Source organism: Sus scrofa, chromosome 8 (assembly GCF_000003025.6).
Source record: "Sus scrofa isolate TJ Tabasco breed Duroc chromosome 8, Sscrofa11.1, whole genome shotgun sequence".
Lineage (NCBI taxonomy): Eukaryota > Metazoa > Chordata > Mammalia > Artiodactyla > Suidae > Sus > Sus scrofa.
In genome coordinates this window covers 131451409-131476572 of record NC_010450.4, presented here as the reverse complement: position 1 = coordinate 131476572, position 25164 = coordinate 131451409, and the positions used below count along the sequence as shown (strand labels likewise).

Below are 25164 nucleotides of genomic sequence, written 5' to 3'. Positions count from 1 at the left end.
AACCTATATGGGAAAAGAATCTGAAAAAGAAGGGATATATGTGAAACTGATTCACTTTGCTGTACACCTGAAATGAACATGAGATTATAAGTCAATTATATTCCAATAAGCAATACTGAAGAAAAAAATTGAGACGTGGGTTCACAGTCAGTAATATAAAGCAGTAAATATTTAAGATGGCTTTACCGTTCTGCCCAAGAGTGGGGTGCAGCACTAACGCACTACACTCTTGTGGACCTGGGAGTACTTGTTCCTGTGGGAGGAACCCAGGAGACACGGCTGTCTGAGTCAAATGTGGTACAGGCCCAGTGCCAAGGAGTTGGTTTTGTCCGCATTCTTGTGCAGCTAGGTCCACTCTAACCTCCCCTTACGGAAAGCAGTGTTAGGAAACCAGCAGTTAATGAACTTCCTATGAGGTCTTTTCTGTTTCTCCTATTCTTTGGTCAGAGGTTTTGTGGCTCACCTTCTCCTTAATGACTAATTTGTCAGCTGAACTACTTTGCATAAGGTGAACCTTTTTAAGAGAGCCTGCCTGATACATTTCCAGTGTTAAAAAAAAAGGAACAGGTCCAAAGTGGAGTCACTTATGCTAAGCCCCAGGTAAGCAGATCAAAACATTTTGGTTTGTATGGCCTCAGTGGGTATTGGGCACATTGACTTGTGCTAACATTCTCCCAGAGGAAGGTGACATTGCCTGAATTAATCTTCTTTTCTTTTTGACTTCCTTGTTCCACTTTTCCTGTCTTTATTATTATTTCTTTTTTTTTCTTTTTATGGCCACAGCTGCAGCATATGGAAGTTCCCAGGCTAGGGGTCAAATTGGAGCTGCACCTATGGCCTATGCAACAGCCAGGGCAACACCGGATTCTTAACACATGAGAGAGGCCAGGGATCAAATCTGCATCCTCACAGAGACAGCACTGGCTTCTCAACCCACTGAGCCACAACAGGAACTGCCTTTCTGCCTTTAAAAACCTTCCCTTTGTACAGCTCCTTAGAGCTCCCATTTGTTAGATGGGATGCTGCCTGATTTACACATCATTTAATACAGCCAATCAGATCTTCAAAACTCACTCAGTTAAGGCCCATATCCGTGGCATATGAAGTTCCCAGGCTAGGGATCAAATTGGAGCTGTAGTTGCCAGCCTACACCACAGCCACATAAATGCAGGATCCAAGCCATGTCTGCAACCTACACCCAGCTCATGGCAACGCCAGATCATTAACCCCTGAGTGAGGCCAGGGATTGAACCTGCGTCCTACTAGTCAGATTTGTTGCCACTGAGCCACAATGGGAACTCCTGAATTTTTTTAAAATACCAGTTGAAGCAGAGGTGTCTTAACATTAATGGCTGTCAACAGTATTAAGAGCAAAGTTTATCTGACTTTAGGAAGCCAAGTCCAGATATTTCATTTTTTAAAAGGCAAGCACATTTTGGAGTTCCTGTCGTGGCTCAGTGGTTAACGAATCCGACTAGGAACCATGAGGTTGTGAGTTTGATCCCTGGCCTTGCTCAGTGGGTTAAGGATCCGGCGTTGCCGTGAGCTGTGGTGTAGGTCGCAGACACGGCTGGGATCTGTCGTTGCTGTGGCTGTGGCGTAGGCCAGCAGCTGTAGCTCCAATTCGACCCCTAGCCTGGGAACCTCCATATGCAGCCAGTGCAGCCCTAGAAAAGGCAAAAAGATTAAAAAAAAAAAAAAAAAAAAGGCAAGCGCATTTTAATAACAGTACTTTGCTGCTTGGGTGAACTGTTAAACAAACCTGTACGATAAAGTGACAAGGATATATTTTGTTCAGTAATACTACAGTATGAAATGAACTACACTTCCCTAAAACAGAAAGGAAGTGTGCTGGAGTGTGCTGAGGGGAAGGCACTACAGAGGGGGTAGGTGATCCATGTGACTAGGCCATCTGGATTTGTTAACTGGCAATTGTTAGAGGAGAAACAAACTTCTGTCTTTGTGAAGGGAGGCAGTAGTGCAGGTGGAAGAAAGGCACCCTCTGAAGTTAGGTCCTCATCCTTCCACAAGGACTAGGAGCTAGCAGTTATCTCCCTCAATATTTGCATTTTAAAGAGAGGGGCGCTCAGGTTCTTAAGGAAACAGTTCTGGGTGTGGTAGACTTAGATCCACAAAGGTCACAGATTTTATAAATGCAAGCTTTCTGAAAAAAACAAAAACTGCTCCATGAGAGGGGTCTGGGGTCTGTCTGCTGATCCAGTTTTGCTGGAACGAACAGTAAATTCTTCTGGCAGTGTTGAGCTTTTCTAGACAGGTATTATAAAGGGCTGGGGATGGTGCTGGGATCATCCTAGGGACAAGGCCTTAAGCTGCTAGAAGCCATAATGAGGTGATGAAATAAAATTTATATTTTAGGGCAGGAAGAGAAAAAAATTCAACATAAAAATTTCTGTTTGTCTGGGCCCCCCACCCCACCAGCAATGTGCAGTGTGCGTCTGCATTACACATTAAAGAGAACTCCTCAAAGATGGGAGTGCCTACTCAACTGTAAAGATCAATTTTTTTTCTTCTGTTTTTAATTCTGACGCTAGTAACTTCTTAAAAAAACATGGGGGGGGGTTGGTCATAGGGACTCCACGCTCACTTAACAAGTGCTTACCTGGACTATGCATCCTTGGTGAACTTTATGTAAAGTATCAGTATGTCATTATGATGTATAATCCTTTGACTCAAAAATGTATACGACCATGCCTTTGACTTCTAACACAACAGTCCTCAGAGCTTTCTGAGGCTCTGCTTCCTGTGTTACAATCCGTTAACTTGACTCAAATAAAATCCCCCTTTTTCTTCTTGATAGTTAATTGAATTTTCTTGGACAAGTTTGGTCGAGTCTTAATGCAGAGGTTCAGATGGGTCCTTCACATGCCAAGAGTTTTACAGTCTTCAGAACAGTTATTAAAGTTTGATAAATCTACCTTTTAAGATGCTCGAAAGTTTTATGTCTGTGTCAACAGTGGATTGTGTATTTAATGGTTAAATACGTGCACATTAATAAGATAATGACTATCGAACATGAAAAACCAGCTGTTTTGGACACTCCTGATTTCCAATGTCCAGTTTGCAGTGTGAATAATTCCTTCCTATCTCGGGGGTGGCCCTCTGTTCCTCCTGCAGGATATGTGCCTATTTCACAGCCGGCTTCCTCTTCGGAGGTTTGCCAGGGCCACACAAGTAAGGCCTTGTGAAATGTACCCACTGCAGTGAACAACCTGGTAAACAGGGAAGAGAAAAGCCTCACACACGGGACTGCAAGTCTCTTGCCTACTTTCTCTCCCTGTCGTCACTTATAATAAGTTCAGCTACGACTAAGACAAGCGGGATTCACGTCTAGGCCAGCTGCCTGGAACCCGGTCCGGCCTAAAAAACCAGGGCCTCGTCGGAGGTTTACAGACACACTTCTCTCTCAATGCCCTTACTTTCTTCCCCCTTCCAGCTCCTCGTCTTCTTTCACTTTCCCCTTTCTCTCCCGCTCTCTCCGCCGCCGACGGGCCCCGCAGGACGCCGGAGCCCAACCCGCACGTCCAGAAAGCTCGCGTTACCAAGCCAGCCGTGTCTTTGCTTTGCGGCGGGGTCGTAAAGTGCCGTCACGCACCGGAAACGGCGCGGCCCCAGGAGCCGTATCCCCGTGGTGGGGGCTGGGCGCAAGGGCGTCGCTTGAGGGTCTCGCGGGTCCGTCCCTTCGGCAGGGCTTCCGGGCCCTGGGTGTTGATGAGACGTGGCCACGCCCTCTCCAGAACCGGAAGGCGGCCGGGTCCTAGTGCCCGCTGGACACGCAGGGCCCGGGCTCGGGGCTGAGGGGCGGGCGGAGGCTGCGGCCCAACCAAGAGCGGCTCTCGCTCCGCGCTTTTTCCCGCGGGCCGCTGATGGCCGGACGCGTCCTGGGGAAGACGTTAGCCACCGTGTCTCTCTCTGTGGCCTTGGCCTCTGTGACGCTCAAGTCCTTGGGCTGTTGCAGCCTCACGACGTGCAGGTATTCGCTCTTACGGTGCGGGCTCCTTCTTCCGAGCCCGTGGGTTGTGGGCGGGAACCAACGCTTGGTGGGGTGGTTTCAGTAGGCTTCGCCTGCGTCAGGGGTTTTTATAGCCGTATGTACATTTTTTACTTTTTAATTAATTAATTAATTAAGTCGTGGTGGCAGCATGTGGAAGGTCCCAGGCCAGGGATTGAACCCGAAATGACAGCTGGGACCTGAGCAGGGCGAGATCCTTAACTGCTAGACCACCAGCAAACTCCATCCACACATTTTTTAAAAGGCTCTAAAATGTCTTACCTGCCTTTTGAGAAAAACAAATAGTAATATCTTTTTTTATGATACAAGAAATTTGCCGTCCTCCATGAGTCCCTAACACTATTTTCTCCAGAAAATTTAAATAGCTCTGGTTTGGGTGTGGTGGTGTCCCGTGGCTTTTTTTTTTTTTTTTTTTCCCCAGTTAATTCTTAAAATATTATTAAAATTAGTACATTTATGTAGTTTAAAAACGTGAACAGTATAAACGCTGTAAAGTGAAAAATACGAGTCATCATTTTTCTACATTTCAGTGTAGATAATAGATTTATTATATACTCTTTAAAAAATTTGCTTTAAAATTTAAAATTTGCTTTTAAAAAATTTGCTTTAAATCTAGGGATTTGTGATATCCCACACTGCCTCCTCCTTTTATTCCTCTCTCCTTTTGGTTTCTAAACATGATGCCCTAGGTACCATGCCCATGCTAGCTAGGCACAGAGTAATAAACAGGTTTTATGAGGCTGCCTCTAGGAGTGTGTGTACTTAATTTTTTTTTGCTTTGCACGGCAGGGCAGTTTTACTTTCGCACAAGGGAGTTTTCTTCTCTCCCCCCCCCCCCCTCACCGCCCCCCTTCCCCGGCAGGCCATTCTTTTGTCCTGTCCTTTTTTCCCTGAAACTCCAGTGTAGCTTTTGGATTTTCTGGATGGAGCCGCTGTTGCTCTTTCTCTCTAATTTTCCATTGGTTTGTCTTTTGCTATGATGCTCTTAGTGATTTTCTTCAAATTTATCTTCTAGGTTATTCATTTAGACTTCAGCCCTGGGCACTGTTAGTCAGCTCTTCTTCTGAATTGTAGATTGTGCCAAGAACTTTTTTTCCCTAACTGCTTTCTTTAATAGCATCCTTTTCTTGTTTTATGGCTGTAAGAAGTCTTTTGAATCTATACAAATGATAATGAGAATAAAAACTCATCTTCTCTTTCCTGAATTGCCTGTTTTGCATCAGTGGTTCTGTTTCTTTTTGGTAGTTTTTCCTTCTGTTTTTTCTCAAACCTCTGGTGGATGCCAGTTATCGATATTTTGATAATTAATGGGCATATTCTCTCTAAACAGGAAGACTGAGTGAGTGTGGGCTCCATGTACCAGTGGACATAGACAGGAAGGTTTCAGGTGAGCAGGTAGGTAGCAGGTGACAGGCTAAGAACCTCCCCCTTGCCCTTCCATTCCGGGCTGTACACCAGTGGGGCGCCTTCTCTGTTGAGCGTGGCTGCTTTCACTTTATTTCCTCCCTGAATCATAGAGGTGTTAAACCTGGGTTCCTGCTGTATTCTCTAATACCAGTGTTCACAATGGAGACCATGGTCCTTCCTTAGTCTGCTAACAACTTTTGCCGAACTTTTGTTTGGAGGGTGGGAGGGGAGGGAGAAGAACTGATTTCCATGGTTACCGTCCTGCTGCCCACTCAGGACACTTGGGCCCACCTACTTCAAGCTTGAAACCTCTTCCGCCTCCTCTTGTGGGAAGGGCATCTCTCCCTCACCCTTTTGTGCATATTCTCAAATCTAATTGGTTCTGCTTTGCTTTTGTAGGTCAATATGATTCTGCCTACTTTTTATATTCCTGAAATTAGTTAAACTCTCTCAGTCACCGGCAGTGGCCTAGTCTCTTCTGCTACAGATTTTGTTGCCTTCTTATACAACTTTATTTCTTTTCAGTGGGGTTTGGGAAGGGAAGCGATAAACATGTAAGCCCTCTGGAAGTCACTGATGTGATTTTTGATAGCTACCACTGGAACAGCGTAAAATTGCTTGGCAGTTATTCTTCATTTTTATAATGCTGGGAACCCTAGGTGAAGTGAGGTATCTAAAACCAGTGACTGCTTAATGGCATGGAAGAAAAAGCCCAAAGTTAAGCCTGTAACGAGTCTGTGTTGAGTATCTGGTATCTTAGGTTGCAAGCACCCTGGAAGAGACAAACTTATCATCCAGAATTTTACCACATTTTAATAATTTGGGCGAAACCAGGAAGTTACAGTTTTGCAGTGGGTTTTATGGTTTGACTAGAAAGTTGCAAATGCCTATTTTTTAGAAAAAAAAAATGGTCAGAATATAAAAATATACTATATTTTCCAAAAACTATCAGCAACATGTGTGGAAAATGGCATATATTTTATTTCTATGAATACATATAAACATATGCGTAAGCTAAAAATGAAGTCAGAGTAGTAGAGCATAATTGTAAGAGCCTGGGATTTGGACCCAGCTTGCCTAGGATTGGATCCTGATTCTGCTGTCAATTATGTGACCTTGGTAAACTTTAACCCCCCTGGGCCTTAGTGGTCTTTTTTTTTTTTTTTTTTTTTTTCCTGAAATAAAGATGATAATACGTAACCTTAGAGTTGTGAGGAGCAAATGAGTTAATACATTACACGCAATATTTATATTTAGCCATCATGGGTATTATTATAAATTTATTTTATTTCAAAGTAGCATATCAGATTGCATTTCTTCAAATTTGTTTTAGCAACTGGTTTTTGTTTTGTGAACTGGCAGTGGCAGTTTATTAATGACCAGTTCCCACTTGCTTGGTTAAATATATTTTTTGTACCTAGTCAGCAATGCAATAAAAGAACTGAGGCTGGGTTTCCCGTGTGGCCCAGCAGATTAAGTATCCCATGTTGTCACTGCAGTGGCTTGGATCACTGCTGTGACATAGGTTGGATCCCCGGCTTGGGAGCTTCTGCATGCTGCAGGTGCTGCCAAAAAAAAAAAAAAAAAAAAAAAAAAAATTGGAGTTCCTATTGCGCTCGACAGGTTAAGAACCCAACATAGTGTCCATGAGGATGCAGGTTTGCTGCCTGGCCTCACTCAGTAGGTTAAGGATCTGGTGTCATCACAAGCTGCAGTGTATGTCATTGTATATTCTTGCCTTTGTTATAGGTTAATTGCCCACATCAGTGTGGCATCATTTCTGGGTTCTCTTTTCTGTTCCATTTATCTTTTGTTGTTTCTAGTCTCTATTTCATTTATTTCTGCTCTGATCTTTATTATTTCTTTCCTTTTACTAACTTTGGATTTTGTTTGTTCTTCATTTTCTGTAGTTCCTTTAGGTGTAAAGTTAGGTTGTTTATTTGAGATTTTCTTATTTCTTGAGGTAGGCTTCTATCACTGTGAACTCCCCTCTTAGAATGTGGGTCCCTTAATTGTTCTGAAGTTGAGTGAAAGTAAAGTTGTTTATTTTTAATTGTTTTTCTTTTTAGGGCCACACTTTTAGTATATGAAATTTCCTGGGCTAGGGGTCAAATTGGACCTGCAGCTGCCAGCCTACATTACAGCCACAGGAACACCAGATCTGAGCTGTGTCTGGGACCTACGCCACAGCTCATGTCAACACTGCATCCTTAACCCACTGAGCAAGGCCAGGGATTGAACCTGCAACCTCATGCTTCCTGAGTCGGATTTGTTTCTGTTGAGCCATGACAAGAGCTCCTGTTCATACATACAGTCTTCTGATGAGTCCTGCGATCACCTTTATAATCATTACCTTCAACTCTCTTTTGGTTTGGTTACTTGTCTCCACTTCACTTAATTCTTCTTCTGGGGTTTTGTTCCTTCATTTGGAATATATTCCTCGGTCATCTCATTTTGTCTAATTTATTGTTTTTATTTCTATGTATTTGATAGGTAGGTTACATTTCCTGACCTTGGAGAAGTGCCTTTTCTATGCATCCTAGTAGCGTGCTACTGTCTGGTCACTAGAGCTGAATGCTCCACGGGTGCCACCTATACAGACTTTTGTGGCAGGCTGACTACTGTGGGCAATGTGATACATGTGACTGGCCTCCATCAATTGGTTGCCAGGCTTTGTCTTGTGCAGAAGCTGCCTGGGCACTGGTGGGCAGGGCTGGGTCACAGGGTAGCTGGGGAATCCCAGGACTAGTGTTGGCCCACTGGTAGGTGGACCTGAGTTCTGGGTTGGGTGATTGTGGGTCTAGTGTTCTGGCTAGTGTTGGTCTCCTGATGGATGGAGTTGGTGCCAAGGGATCCCAGGGCTGGCACCTGCCCCCTGGTGTGTGGGGCCAGATCTTGGGCCTTCTGATTCACCAGCAGCTGTGGCCTCAGCCTTAAGACTGTTGGCCTGCTGGTGGACCCAGCTATCTGTTTGGCCCGTGACCTCCCAGTGTTGTTGCTGAGAGGCTTTTGGTGGGTCCAGGTCCAGCTGCTAATAAGCTAGAGGGAAGTTCGAGTGGTGCTTGCGAGCACCAATGTCCTTGTGGTAGAATGAGCTCCCCAAAATGGTTGCCCCCGGTATCTATGCCCCAAGGGTGAGTCCCAGCTGCCTCCTGCCTCTCTAAGATGCTGTCCAGGATGAGCAGGTGGGTCTGACCCAGGCTTCTTTCAAATTACTGTTTCTGCCCTGAGTCCCAGAGTGTGTGAGAGTGGAGTCTGTATTTCCAGCTCTCCTGAAAATAAGCCACACTGGCCTTCACACCCACGGGTTCTGTAGGCTCACCTCAGTACAGGACCCCCGAGCTGGGGAGCCATGGTGGAGCTTGAACACCTCACTCTTTGGGGAGAACCTTTGCGGTTGTAATTATCCTCCTGTTTGTGGGTTGCCCACCCAGGGTCTGGGTCTTCACTATACCACATCTCTATGCCTCTTCCGTGACCTATTGTGGTTCCTTTGTCTTTAGTTGGAGATTGTCTCTGTTAGTCTTCTGGCCTTTCGCATCAGTGGTTGCTCTGTAGATGGCTGTAATCTTCATGTGCCTGTGGGAGGAGAGAAGCTCAGGGTCTTCCTGCTCTGCCATCTTGGTCACACCGCTACTTTCATAATTTTAAATTAAAAATTTTTTATCTTTGGCCACCCCAAGGCATATGGAATTCCTGGGCCAGGGATTAAACCTGCATCCTGGCATTACAGAGACACTGCTAATCCCGTTGTGCCACAGTAGGAACCCACTGCCCCAGTGTTCAGAACTCCAAGATTTAGCACTATTTTAAAAACTTTTTATTTGAAAATAATTTCTCATAGATATTGATCTCTATCCTAATATGCATTAAATTTGAATTTTCTGATTCTTAAGTCTTTGAAATTGAAAAGTATATTTTGGGGTCTTTGAGTTAGGTTAATTAATTTTTTTGTACTTTTTTTTTTTTTCCTTCCAGAAACTCGTTTTTATCCTGTGGGTTTCATCTTTGCTCCAACATGATGTCTGGCTCTAATGGCACCAAAGAGAATTCCCACAACAAGGCCAGGACATCGCCTTACCCAGGCTCAAAAGTTCACCGCAGCCAGGTTCCTAATGAGAAGGTAGGCTGGCTTGTCGAGTGGCAAGATTATAATCCTGTGGAATACACTGCAGTCTCTGTCTTGGCTGGACCTAGATGGGCAGATCCTCAGATCAGGTGAGCAAATTAGCCAGCGTTAGCTGGGTGTACGACTTTTGGAGAAGATAATGGTTGTATTTGTGAATTATCACTTGGCAGCTGAAAAATTTTTTATCTAGGGCTTGATTTTATTATAACTCATTTTCCGCATTGGCTTGAATTCTTGCCAGTTCATGTTAGTTTATTCTTTGGGGGGGTTTTATGCTGATCCTTCCGAATAGGTAAATCTGTTTTGTTGTGGAGTTTTTAATCTTATGAAATGACAAGTCGTGGTTTCTGTTTTCATTTGCTCTGTTGGGGTTACCAACAATACCTTTTGTTAATATTTTCCAAAATATCTAGACTTGTATTTGAAGTAGAAAATATTTTCAAAAAGCTTTTTCCAGATTACTAAGAACAGGATGATGATAAAATTATGCTAGTGTGAAAAAAAAAAATAGAAAAGGGATAAAGGAGAAAGGAAAGAGGAAAACAAAAAACTCAAACAAAAATGCTTTAATCAAGTGCATGGAAGTGCTGTGTTAGTTCACGTTTTTATATTTATGTTCCTTTTGATACACATAATGATAGAGTTCTAAAGTGTGCTATGAACTAGGCCCCGTACTAAATGTTTTATAAGCATTGTTTTATTTTATTCTATTCTGGAAGGCAGACGGGGTTGTGATTTCTATTTTGTAGAAAAACAGACAAAATGGAAGCACAGAAAGTTTGTCCTTTGTGTATGGTCGTGAAGCTAGTAGAGGGTGTAGCTTGGACTTGAACTCAATCTGACTTCAGAAATCATGCTTTTAACTACTCTGTTGAACTCCAGTCCTGTTTATGGAACATTTTATCAGTTTGATTTAATGATCTGTTTATTGTAAATGATAGTCCTCTCAAGACATTATTTTGTCAGTTAAATAAAACATTTTGCTGTTTGGATTCATCCAGTGTTTGTTGATTAGACTGTTAAACTTTACCAGGTCACTTAGTACTGTGGCTTGAGTTTGACCCGCAGTTTCCTTATTTAATCCAAAGATATGTTTGTGAAAGTACCTGGATTATTAATTAATCATGAAGCTAACTTGTGGAGAAATAATTACCTTTAACTGAGTTCCATTTCCCTCATTTTAGAGAATGTACATATTTACACATGTATCGCACATACACATTATGCACAATTAAAATTAATGATGTTGGCAGGGGTGCTGTACAGTATAAATAGAGGAGGCTCGAATACATTTTCTTACTGTTCATTTAGTTTATTTTAAAGTTAAGTTTGTATCACTATGTAAGTAAAGCTTTATTACTGATATGCTTCCACTATAACTAGATTCATATGTTTTTTAATGATAAATTTCTGGACTCTCAAGAGCATTTTAACGATAAATTTCTGTAACTCTGGTTTTATAACATCATGATTGTTACCATTTAATTTTTATTTGTGTGTTTGATGGAAGAGTGATTACAAGTCTTGAGAGAATAGATCATTCAAATTGGAAATTATTTCCAAAGTAGCACAAATATTTCTATGCTCACTTACTGGAATTAAGCAAGAAAAAAAGGAAACTCATGTCAGAACTGCCTATGCACTATCCACTGTCAGTGCTGTTATGTCAGTGATTTCATAATACCGAGGAAAGTAGTTTGTTTATATATTTTTAAAAATATTTTTATTGTGGTATGACATAAATGCAGTAAAGTGCACATTTCTTAAGTGTGCACGTGTAGCCTAGTAAGATTTTATACTTATATAACTCTGTAACCCAGAGCTATATATATTCAGATCCAGATCTAGAACATTTCTAGCATATTATATCTTTTTTTTTAGGGCCGCACCCATGGTATATGGAGGTTCCCAGGCTAGGGGTCTAACTGCAGCTGTTGCCGCTAGCCTACGCCAGAGCCACAGTAACGCCAGATCCAAACCACGTCTGCGACCCACACCACAGCTCACGGCAAGGCCGGATGCTTAACCCACTGAGCGAGGCCGGGGATCAAACCTCCATCCTCATGGTTCCTAGTCAGATTCGTTTCTGTGCCACAACGGGAACTCCATATTATGTCTATTTTAATCTATATCATGATCATTATTAAGTTTGTGGGTGAATTCATGTTTTGTGGATTTACTTTGATAAAAATATTAGCCAGTATACATTTGAAGAAATTAAAGTTACTTTGAGACAGTAGAATTGACGAAATATCAGAAGGAATCTTATTTTTAGAACAGTGTAGGACGAGTAATTTCTGTATTGTGCCCACAGACAGTTCTCTTACTACCATGCAGACATTTTTTGTAGCATGCGGCAGGAGCTCCAGTTATCTCTGCCATTAGTCTTTCCCGAGAGGTTATAACACACATCTTTGTCTTATAAGGTGTTTTGGTTAAACACTTTTTTTTTTTTTTTTCCGGAAACTGTTTTGAAGGATTAAGATGGATTTGTAAATGAAAACTAAATTTGTACCTAAAAATTAATTTCAAAGATACTGCCTATTATAAATAACTGGCATTTATTAAGCTGTTGATAGTATTGGGTCATTAGTTCTTATTTTGCATTGATGTTCTCATTACAGTGAAAGCAACTTTTCTCCCAAGTTTAATGAAAAAGATGGACCTATTGAGAGAAAGAGCCAAAATGGCCTATATGAGGTTGAAAATGGAAGACCTCGGTAGGTATTGGGAATGGAATATCTTATAGTAGTGGGTCTTTTAAAAGGTAGAAACTAACTGTTGATGAATATTTAATTAACAATCAAGGTAAAAAGAAAAAAAGGGAATTTTATTTGAACCAAATTGAGGATTGTAACTTGGGAGACAGACTCTCAGAAAGCTCTATGAACTGTTCCACCTGTTAAAAGTGTATTTATAGACATTTTTGAGACAAAAGATTGTACATCAGAATGACATATTGATATTTTACATAAAGTTCACCAAAGATACTTAGTCCAGGTAAGCCTGTACAAAGCAAGCAGCAGGTCACCGTGACGCCTTTCAGAGTTGGGAAAGAATGCTATCCCTTAAAGAATTATATTGCTAGTATCAGAATAATGGGGAAAAAATTAATCCTTACATTTGAGCAGGCAGTCCTGTCTTTGAGGAGGTTTGGTTAATGTGTAATGTAGATGCAGTTTGCTCATTAGAGAGGATGGGAGGAGACCCAGATGGACACAGAAAGAAAATATTAAAATTTTTAATATTGTATTATTTATAATATTTAATTTAATTTCAATTTTCTTGTCCTGCCTTAAAACATAAATTTTATATCATCAATATAATTAACATGTATTGTGTGCTTATATATGCAAGGCATTGTATGAAAGAATTTATGCATGTGATCTAATAAAATCATCACAATAATCCTGTGGGTGGATATTTTTTGTTCCATTTCCAGAAAAGGGAAGAGAATGTAAGCAGTTTGCATACAATGAGTGAGGGGTGGGGACACGATTTGAATGCATCTTCTTGTAACTCCACAGTTGACCCTTGAATAGCACAGGGCTGGAACTGTACAGATTCACGTATTTTTTTTTTTTTATTACTCAGTGTATTACTTTTATAGTTGTACAATGATCATCACAGTCCAATTTTATAGGATTTCCATCCCACAACCCTAGCGCATCCCCCACCCCCCAACCCCTCTCCTTTGGAAACCATAAGTTTTTCAAAGTCCGTGAGTCAGTATCTGTACTATAAAGAAGTTCATTGTGTCCTTTTTTCAGGTTCCCCATGTCAGTGAAAGCATTTGATGTTGACCTCTCATTGTCTGACTGACTTCACTTAGCATGATCATTTCTAGGGCTATCCATGTTGCTAAAAATGCCAGTATTTCCTTCCTTTTAATGGCCGAGTAATATTCCACTGTGTATATGTACCACATCTTCTTGATCCACTCCTCTGTCGATGGACATTTAGGTTGTTTCCACATCTTGGCTATTGCAAATAGTGCTGCAATGAACATTGGAGTGCTTGTGTCTTTTCGAGTCATGGTTTTGTCTGAATAGATGCCCAGGAGTGGGATTGCTGGATCAAATGGTAGTTCTATGTGTCGTTTTCTGAGGCATCTCCATACTGTTTTCCACAGTGGTTGCACCAATTTACAATCCCACCAACATTGTACTAGGGTTCCTTTTTCTCCACACCCTCTCCAGCACTTATTGTTTGTGGACTTTTTGATGATGGCCATTCTGGCTGCTGTAAGCTGGTATCTCATCGTGGTTTTGATGTGCATTTCTCTGATAATGAGTGATGTTGAACATCTTTTCATGTGTTTTTTGGCCATCCATATGTCTTCTTTGGAGAATCGTCTATTTAGATTTTTTTGTTGGGGTTGTTTGTTTTTTTGGTATTGAGCTGTAGGAGATGTTTATAAATTTCAGAGATTAATCCCTTGTCAGCGATTCATTTGCAAAGACTTTCTCCCATTCTGTGGGTTGTCTTTTTGTTTCGTTTAGGGTTTCCTTTGCTGTTCAGAAACTTTTAAGTTTAATTAAGTTCCATTTGTTTATTTTTATTTTTACTGTCATTACTCTAAGAGGTGGATCTGAGAGGATGTTGCTGTCGTTTCTTTTCCATGTGGCTGTCCAGTTTTCCCAGCACCACTTATTGAACAGGCTGTCTTTTCTCCATTGTATATTCTTGCCTCCTTTGTTATAGATGAGTTGGCTGTAGGTGTGTGGGTTTAATTCTGGGCTTTCTATCCTGTTCCACTGATCTATGTGTCTGTCTTTGTGCCAGTACCATATGGTTTTGATGGCTGTTGTGTTGTAGTATAGTCTGAAGTCAGGGAGCCTGGTTCCTCCAGCTCCATTTTTCTTTTTCAGGATGGTTTTGGCTATTCTGGGTCTTTTGTGCTTCCAAACAAACTTTAAAATATTTTGTCTGAGTTCTGTGAAAAATGTCCTTGGTAATTTTAATAGGGATTGCATTGACTCTGTAGATAGCTTTGGGTGGTATAGTCATTTTGATAATATTGCCTCTTCCAATCCAAGAGCATGGGATGTCTTTCCATCTATTTGTGTCATCTTTGATTTCCTTCATCAGTGTCTTGTAGTTTTCAGAGTACAGATCTTTTGACTCTTTAGGTATGTTTACTCCTAGGTATTTGATTCTTTTGGATATGATGGTAAATGGGATTGCTTCCCTAATTTCTCTTTCTGGTCTTTCATTGTTAGTGTATAGAAATGCCATCGATTTCTGTGTATTAATTTTGTATCCTGTGACTTTACCAAATTCATGGATGAGGTCTAACAGTTTTCTGGTAGAGTCTTTAGGGTTCTCTAGGTATAGTATCATGTCATCTGCAAAGAGGGATAGTTTTACTTCTTCCTTTCCAATTTGGATTCCTTTTATTTCTTTTACTTCTCTGATTGCCGTGGCTAGGACTTCCAGAACTATGTTGAAGAGTAGTGGCGAGAGGGGCATCCTTGTCTTGTTCCTGATCTCAGTGGGAATTCTTTCAGCTTTTCGCCATTGAGAATGATGTTATCTGTGGGTTTGTCATATATGGCCTTTAATATGTTGAGGTAGGTTCCCTTTATGCCCACTTTCTGAAGGTTTGTTTTTTTTTTTTTTTTTTTTTTTTTTGCCGTTTCTGTGGCCGTTCATGCGGCATATGTAGGTTCCCAGGCTAGGGGTCGAATCGGAGCTGTAGCCGCTGGCGTATGCCAGAGCCACAGCAACACGCGTCTGCGACCTACACCACAGCTCACGGCAACGCCTGATCCTTAACCCACTGAGCAAGGGCAGGGACTGAACCCACAACCTCATAGTTCCTAGTCGAATTCGTTAACCACTGAGTCACCACAGGAACTCCTTTCTGAAGGGTTTTTATCAGAAGTGATGGTTGGATTTTGTCAGAGGCTTTTTCTGCATCTATGGAGAGGATCATATGGTTTTTATTCTTCAGTTTATTAATGTGGTGTATCACACTGATTTGTAGATATTGAAGAATCCTTTCATCCCTGGGATAAATCCCACTTGATCATGATGTACAATCCTTGTAATTTATTGTTGGATGTGGTTTGCTAGTATTTTGTTGAGGATTTTTGCATCTATGTTCACCAGTGAAATTGGCCTGTAGTTTTCTTTTTTGTTGGTATCTTTATCTGGTCTGGGTATCAGGGTGATGGTGGCCTCATAGAATGAGTTTGGGAGTGTCCCTTCCTCTGCGATTTTTTGGAATAGTTTCAGAAGGATAGGTGTTAGCTCTTCTCTAAATGTTCAGACACACTTATGCATAGATTTTTTCCAGTAGTAACTATCACAGCACTATACCGTTCCAGTTTGGTCACATCCCTGGATATGGAACCGTGGATACAGAGTGCTGACTGTGAGTTTAAATGGGAGTGTTGTTCAAGGGTCAGTTCTAATTAAATCAACTAACAGAGAAGGAAGGGGTTGAACCTTCTATTTCAGTAGTAATTTATAAAATGAAATAATACCTTAGAGTAAGAATTTATCCAAATATGTAAGAGTACAAACAAAAACAACCAAACAATTTAACATCAAATTTCTTATCATACCTTTAAAAAGGATTTTTCTGTACAACTCTGAAGTTTTCCATTTTCCTTATGAAGGCATTATAAAAGGAAAAATGTAAAAATTAGCATGCCTCAAATAAAGCAAGAGAAGAATCAGAGATTTGGAAATCAGGCTTTTCTCCTAATAAAAATGTTGCAGTTTATATTCTTAGTTCTTCTAGAACAAAAGCATTGCTGTATTCCTCTCACCTCCTACCTGGTCTTTCAGTTTTACTGGCATTCTTTCTTTGCTCCTAACTTACTCACCTTTCTGTGTTATGGAATCTTATCAAGTCAAACCCTCCATGCATTTAACTTATCCCTTAGACTCTTTTCTAGGTAAAATGTGTTAAAAGATAGGTACACATATGAAAGGATAGTCAGCAAAGGTAAGATAGCTGATTTTTTAGTTAAGATTCTTTTACTAATGGAAACCAACTCTGGATTGTCTGAGTAAAAAGTGAACTTTTCTCTAGGCTATAGGGTTATCTCCAGGAGCCCGAAGCAGAGATGCAGCTAATTTTAGGGGAGGGTAGAATGGAAATCCATTAGGACTGTCTCTCAGCCTCACATCTGTTTTTCTTTGTACGTTGCCTTCATTTTTCTTTTCTGCAAACAACTCTCTCTGCTGCTCAGGTAATAGGATAATCCATATGTCTTTTCCGCAACTTCCAGTTTATAAGTTATAGGCTTGGTTGTCTGTAAAAACTAACATTTTCTCTCTTAATATTGGCTTTGATTATTTGTGTTCAGGGCTGTCTGGTTACATGGAACAAAACATAGTTGCTGTCTACTCTGCGCCTCCTCCTGAATCTGAAAAGTTGAAATAGTGTCATCTGGTCAGGTGTCATGTCTTATTTTTTTGTTTTTATTTGCACGTCTTGCTGAAATGTTTCTAAGTCTAGTATAAAACAATATAAAAATTCATTCAACTGTAGTAACAGTCACAGGAAAGACCAGAATAAAAAGAGATGGTCGAAAGGGAGAATTTGACAAGTTGTTTATTTACTTTCACATACTGGGAGGACCAAAAATATAATATTAAATATAGGATTGTAGATTAGGGCATTTCATTTTCTATAATGAAATTGAACGTTTAAGGACTATTGACTTAAGAGATAATGATTCGTGCAGTCATTATCTCTAAGTCCTGCAGGCATGAGTGTTGCTGTGTTTATCTGACAGACTTTTTAACATTGGGTTGTGGCATTAGGTTAAATAGTAGGTTGGCATTTTTATAAAATTTTTAAAATTGAATTTTGGTATATTTGAAATCTTGAAATATTAAATACTTCTACCTCATTATATGCTACATAATATTCATTACTGATAGTAACAATCTAGACCCCTCTGTGAAAAAAATGGATTTTTAAATGTAACCCAGACTATTTGAATGGGTCAGGTTGTAGGAGAATGGAGTAGGAAAGAGGATGAGAAGAGAGTGAAGAGAAGTTTGGCTATCATGAGTGATAAAGCATCACTGTGGTAGAGATAGATGCAGTTAGGTACAAGGCATTTCATCCTTTCAGACTGAAGAGTCCAGTAAGGCTCTAGTTTGAATTCTGAAGTGTAGGTGAAAACCGAAGTTCCTATATTGTAGAACAACTTTGGAAATGAGATCCTCTTCCTGATTCAAGCCCAAAGCTTAAGAAACACACGAAAGACAAGTTACACAACTCTCTAAGGAAGAATCTATTTTCAGTGCCAAATATGTCGTGGTGCTACTGGATGCCTATGGAGATGCATTTTCCTTCAGTCACTCTTACTGCTTATTTTGGGCCAAGGCAAGTTGGGTTAAAAAGGATGAGAACATTCAGTTGATTTTCATGTTTGTTTTTTTCTTTACAGAAATCCTGCAGGACGAACAGGACTGGTTGGTCGGGGGCTTTTGGGGCGATGGGGCCCCAATCATGCTGCAGATCCCATCATAACAAGGTAAGAACTAAAAACATATTTTAGTGGCAAGGAGTTAAGTAATTGGAAAAGTAGAGGCTCTAACCATGTTTTTACATATACATGATATACCTACAGATGTATGTATGTATATGTATGTGTTTATAGATACAGTCATCCCACGGTACCCTGGGTCAACCCCTGTGCTCCAAGCAGATACCAAATTCTGTGGATGCTCAGGTCTCTTATATTGGGTAGTACAGTCGGCCCTCCTTATCCACGGATTGTGCACCTGCGGGTATAGAGAGCTGACTGCATTTACATGTATATATGTGTGTATGTATGTATACACACACACACACGTGTATATACATTCATATGTATACATACGAAGTCTATAGTTTAAAGGGCCTTTATGTAAAATTATAGTAATGAGACATAAGTATAAAGCTGTAGTTTTATGTTGTGTGAATAGGTTAGGCGTTATCTAAACAAAGTTAATTCACCAGATAATTTATTGAGCATCTCTGTGTTCTCAAAATTGAGTAAGTGCTTTCAAGCATATAAAAAAGTATAGCAGTCCCAAATTTCAGTTTCCTTTTATTGAGGAGCCATATTTTCATTTGCAAGGTAGAAAATACGAACTAAGAAAACATGTCAAAGTAATATGAGTGGTATAGGATGCTTCAGAAAAGTGGAGAATTGGATGTGGGGCACGATGATGCTTGAACCAGGGCACCCAAGGAAGGCATTATAAAGGAGGTAGACTGGAGCTGCACTTGAAGCTTGATAGGGGAACAAGAGGAAGCCGAGGAACAAGGCCGGTAGTAATATTATTTGAGTATTATTGAGGGATGATGAAAAGACCATCTTGGTTGAGGTAGAAGACTCTTGTAGGAGAATAGTGGGTGGTAAATTAGACAAAATTAATGTTTACGCATTTCTCTTGTGGAAAATATTAAATGCCAGAGCTAAGGAGTATGAAGTGGAGCCATTGAAGGTTCCAGAAGAGGGAAAAGGCATTCTCTTCCTGAGGCAGTTCTATCTGATAAGTCAGATCATATTCAGAAGGTTTCTTGGTGAGCATGAGTCACAGTAAAGGAGATGGGGAATCTGATAGTTAGATGGACTTAGCCGTCTCCATTGGAATTATCTTCCTAACACATCTGAACTATTCCATCATCTCTGTCATCCTTTTATTTGTTTTTTGTTTTTAAGATTTCTTCACTGAACACCTCCCTCCTCACACATAATTGTCATTTTCTTTCTTTAAATAATGCAGATACCCTTAATATTCTTTTTTAGTTTTGGTATTTTGAGAGCCTTCCTTTCTTCCAGGAGATTTTGTTTTTCTCTCATCCGGGGTATAGTTTAACTCTAGGAAAGCTTATTTTTAAGTTATTAAAAGAAGCACTGATATTCTCCCCATCTTATTCTCTTGCTTGCCCTTTCACTTCTCCTGCCAAGAGGGATCATAACCCCACACCCCATCTCTTTATCTTACATCCATCCATTCACCCAACCACCACCTACCTGCCTGCCTATCCACCTGCCTACCAACCTACTTCTATCCATTTATAATTCCTTCAGAAGCTTTATGGTTTAAATGAGATGAGTATGAGTATAATATATGAGTATATTAACTCTTAGGAATGAATATAATTAAATAATGTAAGTAAATGTTAATGGTGGTATCAATTTCTCTTGATTTTGGTGGGGCTATCTAAAAACAGGAAGATGTGAAATATTCGAAGCAGGCACGCTAGTAAGGGGACAGGAAGCAGAAAAGGGAAGCCAGAGACTTGAAAGTTATTTTCTAATTAACTTATCTTGGAGCTCCTGTCATGGCTCAGCGGTTAACGAGTGTGACTAGCATCCATGAGGACACAGGTTTGATCCCTGGCCTTGCTCAGTGGGTTAAAGATCTGGCATTGCTGTGAGCTGTGGTGTGGGTCACAGACGTGGCTCAGATCCCACATTGCTGTGGCTGTGGTGTAGGCCGGATACAGCTCTGATTCAACCCTTAGCCTGGGAATCTCCATATGCCATGGGTATGGCCCTAAAAAAGCAAAACAAACAAACAAACAAAAACAAACAAACAAACTTTATAGTAGACCAAATAGCAGCTGGGAGTAAAACATGGTGATTATATGTCAAGTTGTTTTGAAATGGTAGACTTTTTGAGCTTAACTCTCTTGTTATATAAATGAGAAAACTGAAGGCTTAGATATGGTCCAAGGCTGTAAAAGAACCTGCAAGTGGCAGAGGCCAGCTTTCAACTGTACTCTTAGGTTGATGTTCTTTGCTATCTCAGTAATATGTGTATTAACTGATGAGTCCTTCCAAATAGATGAGGGTCAGGGGAAATGGAAGGAAGAGAAGAATGAAGGATGTTGAAGACAATGAATTGTTAAAAGTATTGCTTTAGACACTCTGCTAACCGCTATTAATTAGTTTTTACATTTGTTAAAAATATTGCTTTAGATTAAATGAATTGTTAAAAGTATTGCTTTAGACACTCTGCTAACCGCTATTAATTAGTTTTTACATTTGTTGAAAATACTGCTTTAGATTAAATGAATTGTTAAAAGTGTTGCTTTAGACGCTCTGCTAGTTGCTATTAATTGGTTTTTACATTTGTTTCTCACAAAGACTCCTCAAAGTAGGTATTAATGTATCTATTCTGTCCATCTGAAAGTGGAGCCTTACCGAGGTTGACCTGGCCTATATCTTGTAGATCTGAAATTTGAAAGAGGGGTATTTGGCTCCCAATATTGTACTTTCTCTTTTATACCATTCTTTCACTGAGTAATCATAAGAATCACACAGGCACGCTTAGAGCAAAAATTCTATCCCCTTTTCTCCCAGAATTTCACAAGCTTTCTTGTTCAGAATCTCCAGGGAAAGTGTTGAATTTTTAGATTCCCAGCTACCTCTCCTAGAGATTTCCCATGTATAGTGGGAAGTTACCTGAAGTTCCTTTAGGTTTTTTCAAGTCAAAATGAGATGGGAAGTGCCGACATATTATTGTGAATAGATTCACGTCGAAAGTTAATGCCAGTATAATTTTCTTTCCAGTTTTGGTTAAAAACAGGAAGGTATGGACCATGGGAAGTGGGAATATTAATAGCACATAGGAATATCATAGGTTTGATAAATGTTTATGTGGTTCATTAATTAAAATGATACATTATGTCGTATCAAAAAATTTTGTTTTCAATGTGATAATGTCTTTGGTACTAATATAAACATAACAGGAAACTACTCTGCTTAAAAATTTTAAATGAGTCCCTTAAGGATGAAATCTGAGGGTGTAAGCATGATGCGCAAGCTTCAGCATCTGTCTGGTCCTGTCTTCTTAGCCAGCAGCATCTCTCTTTATTCTGTTTGTCTTCCCAGTGCTCTAGCCATGACTGGCTCTCTGCTGGGCTCAACAGCTAGGGCTCTGTGTTAGTCTTTGCTTTCCCACCTCCTGGCATGTGAGATTTACTAGGTGCTAGTAAATGTTTGCGAGTGAACAGAACCATTGTTTGCTGGCTTACTTCACCTCTTAATTAGTTTTTCATTTGTTTGATTTAAGTAAAATAGTATAGTGATTAAGAGCACAGATTCTGGAACCAGATTGCCTGAGTTCAAATCTTGGTTTACACAACATTTTTACACTGGAAGCTTGGACAAGTTATCTTCATTGTGCCCCATTTTCCACACCTGTTAAATAAAGACAGTAATACAACTACTGTGTAGGGTGGCTTTCAGGCTTATGTGGGTAAATACATTAAAATACTACAGTATCGGGTCCATAATAAGTGCAATGTAAGTGACTTTTAAAAAGTAAAGGTGGAGTTCCCTCGTGGCTCAGTGGGTTAAGGATCCAATGTCATCACTGCTGTGGCTCTGTTCCCTGGCCTGGGAACTTCTCCATGCCATGGGTGGGGCCAAAAAAGGGAAAGTAAAGGTAAAATTTGTCCTCTGTTCATTCTGTCTCTGCCTCAGTTCTGTCCTCATCATCTTGTGCCTGGATCATGGTAAGAATCTTCTAGCTGGTTTTCTTGCATCCTGTCTTGCTTCCCTCCAAACCAACTTCCAAACTTTTATCAAAGTGAACTTTCTAAAATCCAAATTGCTTATGGCTTTGCTCTGCTGTGAATATTCTCTGGCTCAAAGCAGATGAATGTGATGAATTCTTTGCCTGCTTCTCCAGCCTCATCACCCATCTTGCCCTCACAGATGCCTATGTTGCCACACCCCATGTGTACTTTCAGTTTCTTTCTTTCCTTTCCTTTCCTTTCCTTTCCTTTCCTTTCCTTTCCCTCCCTCCCTCCCTCCCTCCCTCCCTCCCTTCCTTCCTTCCTTCCTTCCTTCCTTCCTTCCTTCCTTCCTTTCTTTCTCTGCTTCATGGCACTTGGAGTTCCTTGGCCAAGGATCAGATCTGAGCTGCAGTTGCAGCAATACCAGATCCTTAACCCACTGGGCTGGACTGGGAATCGAACATGAATCCCAGCCTCCACACCACAGTTGCACCACAGTAGGAACTCCTTATAGTTTCTTGAGTACATTATTTTGTCTCTTTGTTTCCTCTCTCTGGCATCCTCAAAAACAGATGTTGTCTTCTTATACTAATTATTCTTTCATTTCTACTTACTGTACTCATCAAACTGTCACTCTTGTGGATTATTCAGTTACATGTCTAGCTCCACTGCTAGACCATGAGCCCTTTTGGGGGGAATTATGGATTAGATACAGGATGCAGCCACAATATAAAGAAATTTGCACACTCATATCTAAACTAGTATATTTTCTTTAGTCTCATGCACAATGATGATTAGATTATAGGCTTTTCTTTTTTGGTTTATATACAAAGTTTGAAATCTTTATCTTTGCCTATGGGACTATGAGAACTATTCCTTTTTTAAATTTAATTTTTTTTTTTTTAATTTCACATGAGGCTTGTTCTTGGCCTGTGGTCTATGAAATCATTGGGAAGAGGCATCACAGGTGTTGTTCTGTTCCTGTAATCCCACCTGTTATATTTTTTTCTCTTTTTCTTTTTAGAGCTGCACCTGCAGCATATGGAAAATTCCCAGGCTAGAGTTTGAATGGAACTGCAGCTACTGGCCTGCACCACAGCCACAGCAACACCAGATCTGAGTTGCTTCTGCACCCTGTACCTCAGCTTGTGGCAACAAAGGATCTTTAGCCCACTGAGTGAAGTCGGGGATGGAACTGACATCCTCATGGATACTAGCTGGATTCTTAACCTGCTGAGCCACAGTGGGAACTCCATAACTTTTCTTTTCTTTTCTTTTGTCTTTTTGCCTTTTGAGGGCCTCTCCTGCGGCATATGGAGGTTCCTAGGCTAGCGGTCGAATCGGAGCTGCAGCCAATGGCCTACACCACAGCCACAACAACGCGGGATCCGAGCCGCATCTGCAAACTACACCACAGCTCACTCAGCAAGGCCAGGAATCGAACCCTCAACCTCATGGTTCCTAGTCGGATTCGTTAACCACTGAGCCACGATGGAACTCCCATAACTTTTCTTAAAATTGATCTGGAGGAGATGGATGTGGTGGGTGTAGGAGGGGAGATTTATCAGTATCTCTGGGAAGGAGGCTGTGGCTAGAAGAAGCACATTCAGAAATTAACATTGCCTTGATGCTTTGAAAAAACGTGCAGTTGAATTTGAAATACAAGGTTAAAGGACAGAGTAAGATTTCTTTTATAAAAAGAGGGGATGAAGATTGAGGAGCAGGTCTTTTGGGACCAACTGAACCTGTGTCATATAATCTGCTTTTCTGAAAACATAGGGTGAACTATTTAAAAGTGAATATTGCAGATCTTTTTCACTGTTTATAATTCTTTAAAAGGATCCTTGGATCAAAAAAAAAAAAAAACAAAACCTTAATGATACTTTAAATTCTGTTCTTTAAATTTTTTGATAAATTTTGCTTTAAATAGTGAAAACTATACCTTGGATTTTTTTATTATGGAGACTATAATATTCTTTATGAAAGTAGACTTTTGTCTTGGTTTGTAACAGTGCTAAATAAAGAATATTTTTAAAAGTGTTTTGCTACAACTAGCTGATTCAAGACAAATTTATATATATCCTGTTATAAAGAAACGTACATCATTATAACTTTGTCTTAAGCTTGAGATAGAACATTGGTCTTTGTTCTAAATGAGTTATACTCTTACAATCCTGTTTGTAGGTGGAAAAGGGACAGAAGTGGAAATAAAATCGCCCACCCCGTTTCTGGGAAAAACATCTTACAGTTTGTTGCAATAAAAAGAAAAGACTGTGGAGAATGGGCAATCCCAGGGGTAAGCACTAAAATTAAATCAAATAAATATTTGTTAAGTTCTTTTTAGTTTCTTTGTTTACTACAAGGGTATTGTACGTGAATCTTCTCTACTCCACCTAGTCTCCAGTCCTCCCTGCTTCAGTCAGTGATTCTTCCGTCATTTTTTCACTGCAGTGGTGTGTCATTATCCGTGACAGATGTAGGGTAATCAACAGAACTGTTAGAATCCGAGTCCAATTCTAAAACCCTTGGGAAAGAATGTGGACTTCGGCGTTAGACCTAGGCTTGTATTTTGGCCTTTCCACTTTGAGCCAAGTGATACGGAATTCAGGCCTTTGTTTTTAAAAATAACCATGTCTGTTTCATAGGATTATTAGAGATAGCGTATCAATAAAGCACCTGGTATAGTAGATATTCATTAATGTTGGGTCTCATCTTGGAACCTAACCTCTACTCCAAGTCCAAGGCTAAGATTTTTAGTATTTTTTGCTGAATTCTGATAATTTTAGACATAGTAAAAAAAGATATTTTTTATTATTACTTATTGTTCCTTGTAGTTTTTTAAGTTTCCATAATATTGTCAGGAAGAGTATACTCTGAGTTCATGTCAGTAGTATATTTCAAGTGGCTTTTAAAATGTGTGTGCGTTCAGTAGAAGGTTTTCTATTTTCTGCCACATTGTGAAATGGAGATAGTTTGATGACAAGAAGACTGCTGACACATAGTGCTATCTGCAAGAATGCTTTTTTTCTTTGTAAGGTAAAATGGAATGTAAATAAAGATTGCAGCTGTCTGTGATAAAAGCTTAGGCTAATTATTATGAGCCAAATT

The 25164-nt window shown here is 40.1% G+C and overlaps 2 protein-coding genes across 6 annotated transcripts in view; one reads left to right on the top strand and one right to left on the bottom strand.

The window, feature by feature from the left end:
* The window catches only part of LOC100520923 (estradiol 17-beta-dehydrogenase 11), a 68532-nt gene extending 64541 nt beyond the window's left edge, over window positions 1–3991 (bottom strand). Inside the window, exon 1 of one of the 2 annotated variants that reach the window (XM_021101772.1) lies at window positions 2621–3991. The gene's annotated coding sequence lies outside the window, so the exon portion shown is untranslated. The remainder of the gene's footprint in view (window positions 1–2620) is intronic. The other variant, XM_021101774.1, reaches the window with a different exon arrangement.
* NUDT9 (nudix hydrolase 9) overlaps window positions 3589–25164 on the top strand; it is a 36740-nt gene continuing 15164 nt past the window's right edge. The window contains exons 1-6 of one of the 4 annotated variants that reach the window (XM_003357087.4): window positions 3620–3991; window positions 5361–5417; window positions 9416–9655; window positions 12191–12286; window positions 17984–18070; window positions 24241–24352. In XM_003357087.4, coding sequence (XP_003357135.1) covers window positions 9456–9655; window positions 12191–12286; window positions 17984–18070; window positions 24241–24352 — 495 coding nt within the window. In that variant the 5' untranslated portion in view covers window positions 3620–3991; window positions 5361–5417; window positions 9416–9455. Of the gene's footprint in view, window positions 3992–5360; window positions 5426–9415; window positions 9656–12190; window positions 12287–17983; window positions 18071–24240; window positions 24353–25164 lie in introns of all 4 variants that reach the window. The other 3 variants (XM_005667017.2, XR_002346876.1, XM_003357086.3) reach the window with 3 other exon arrangements.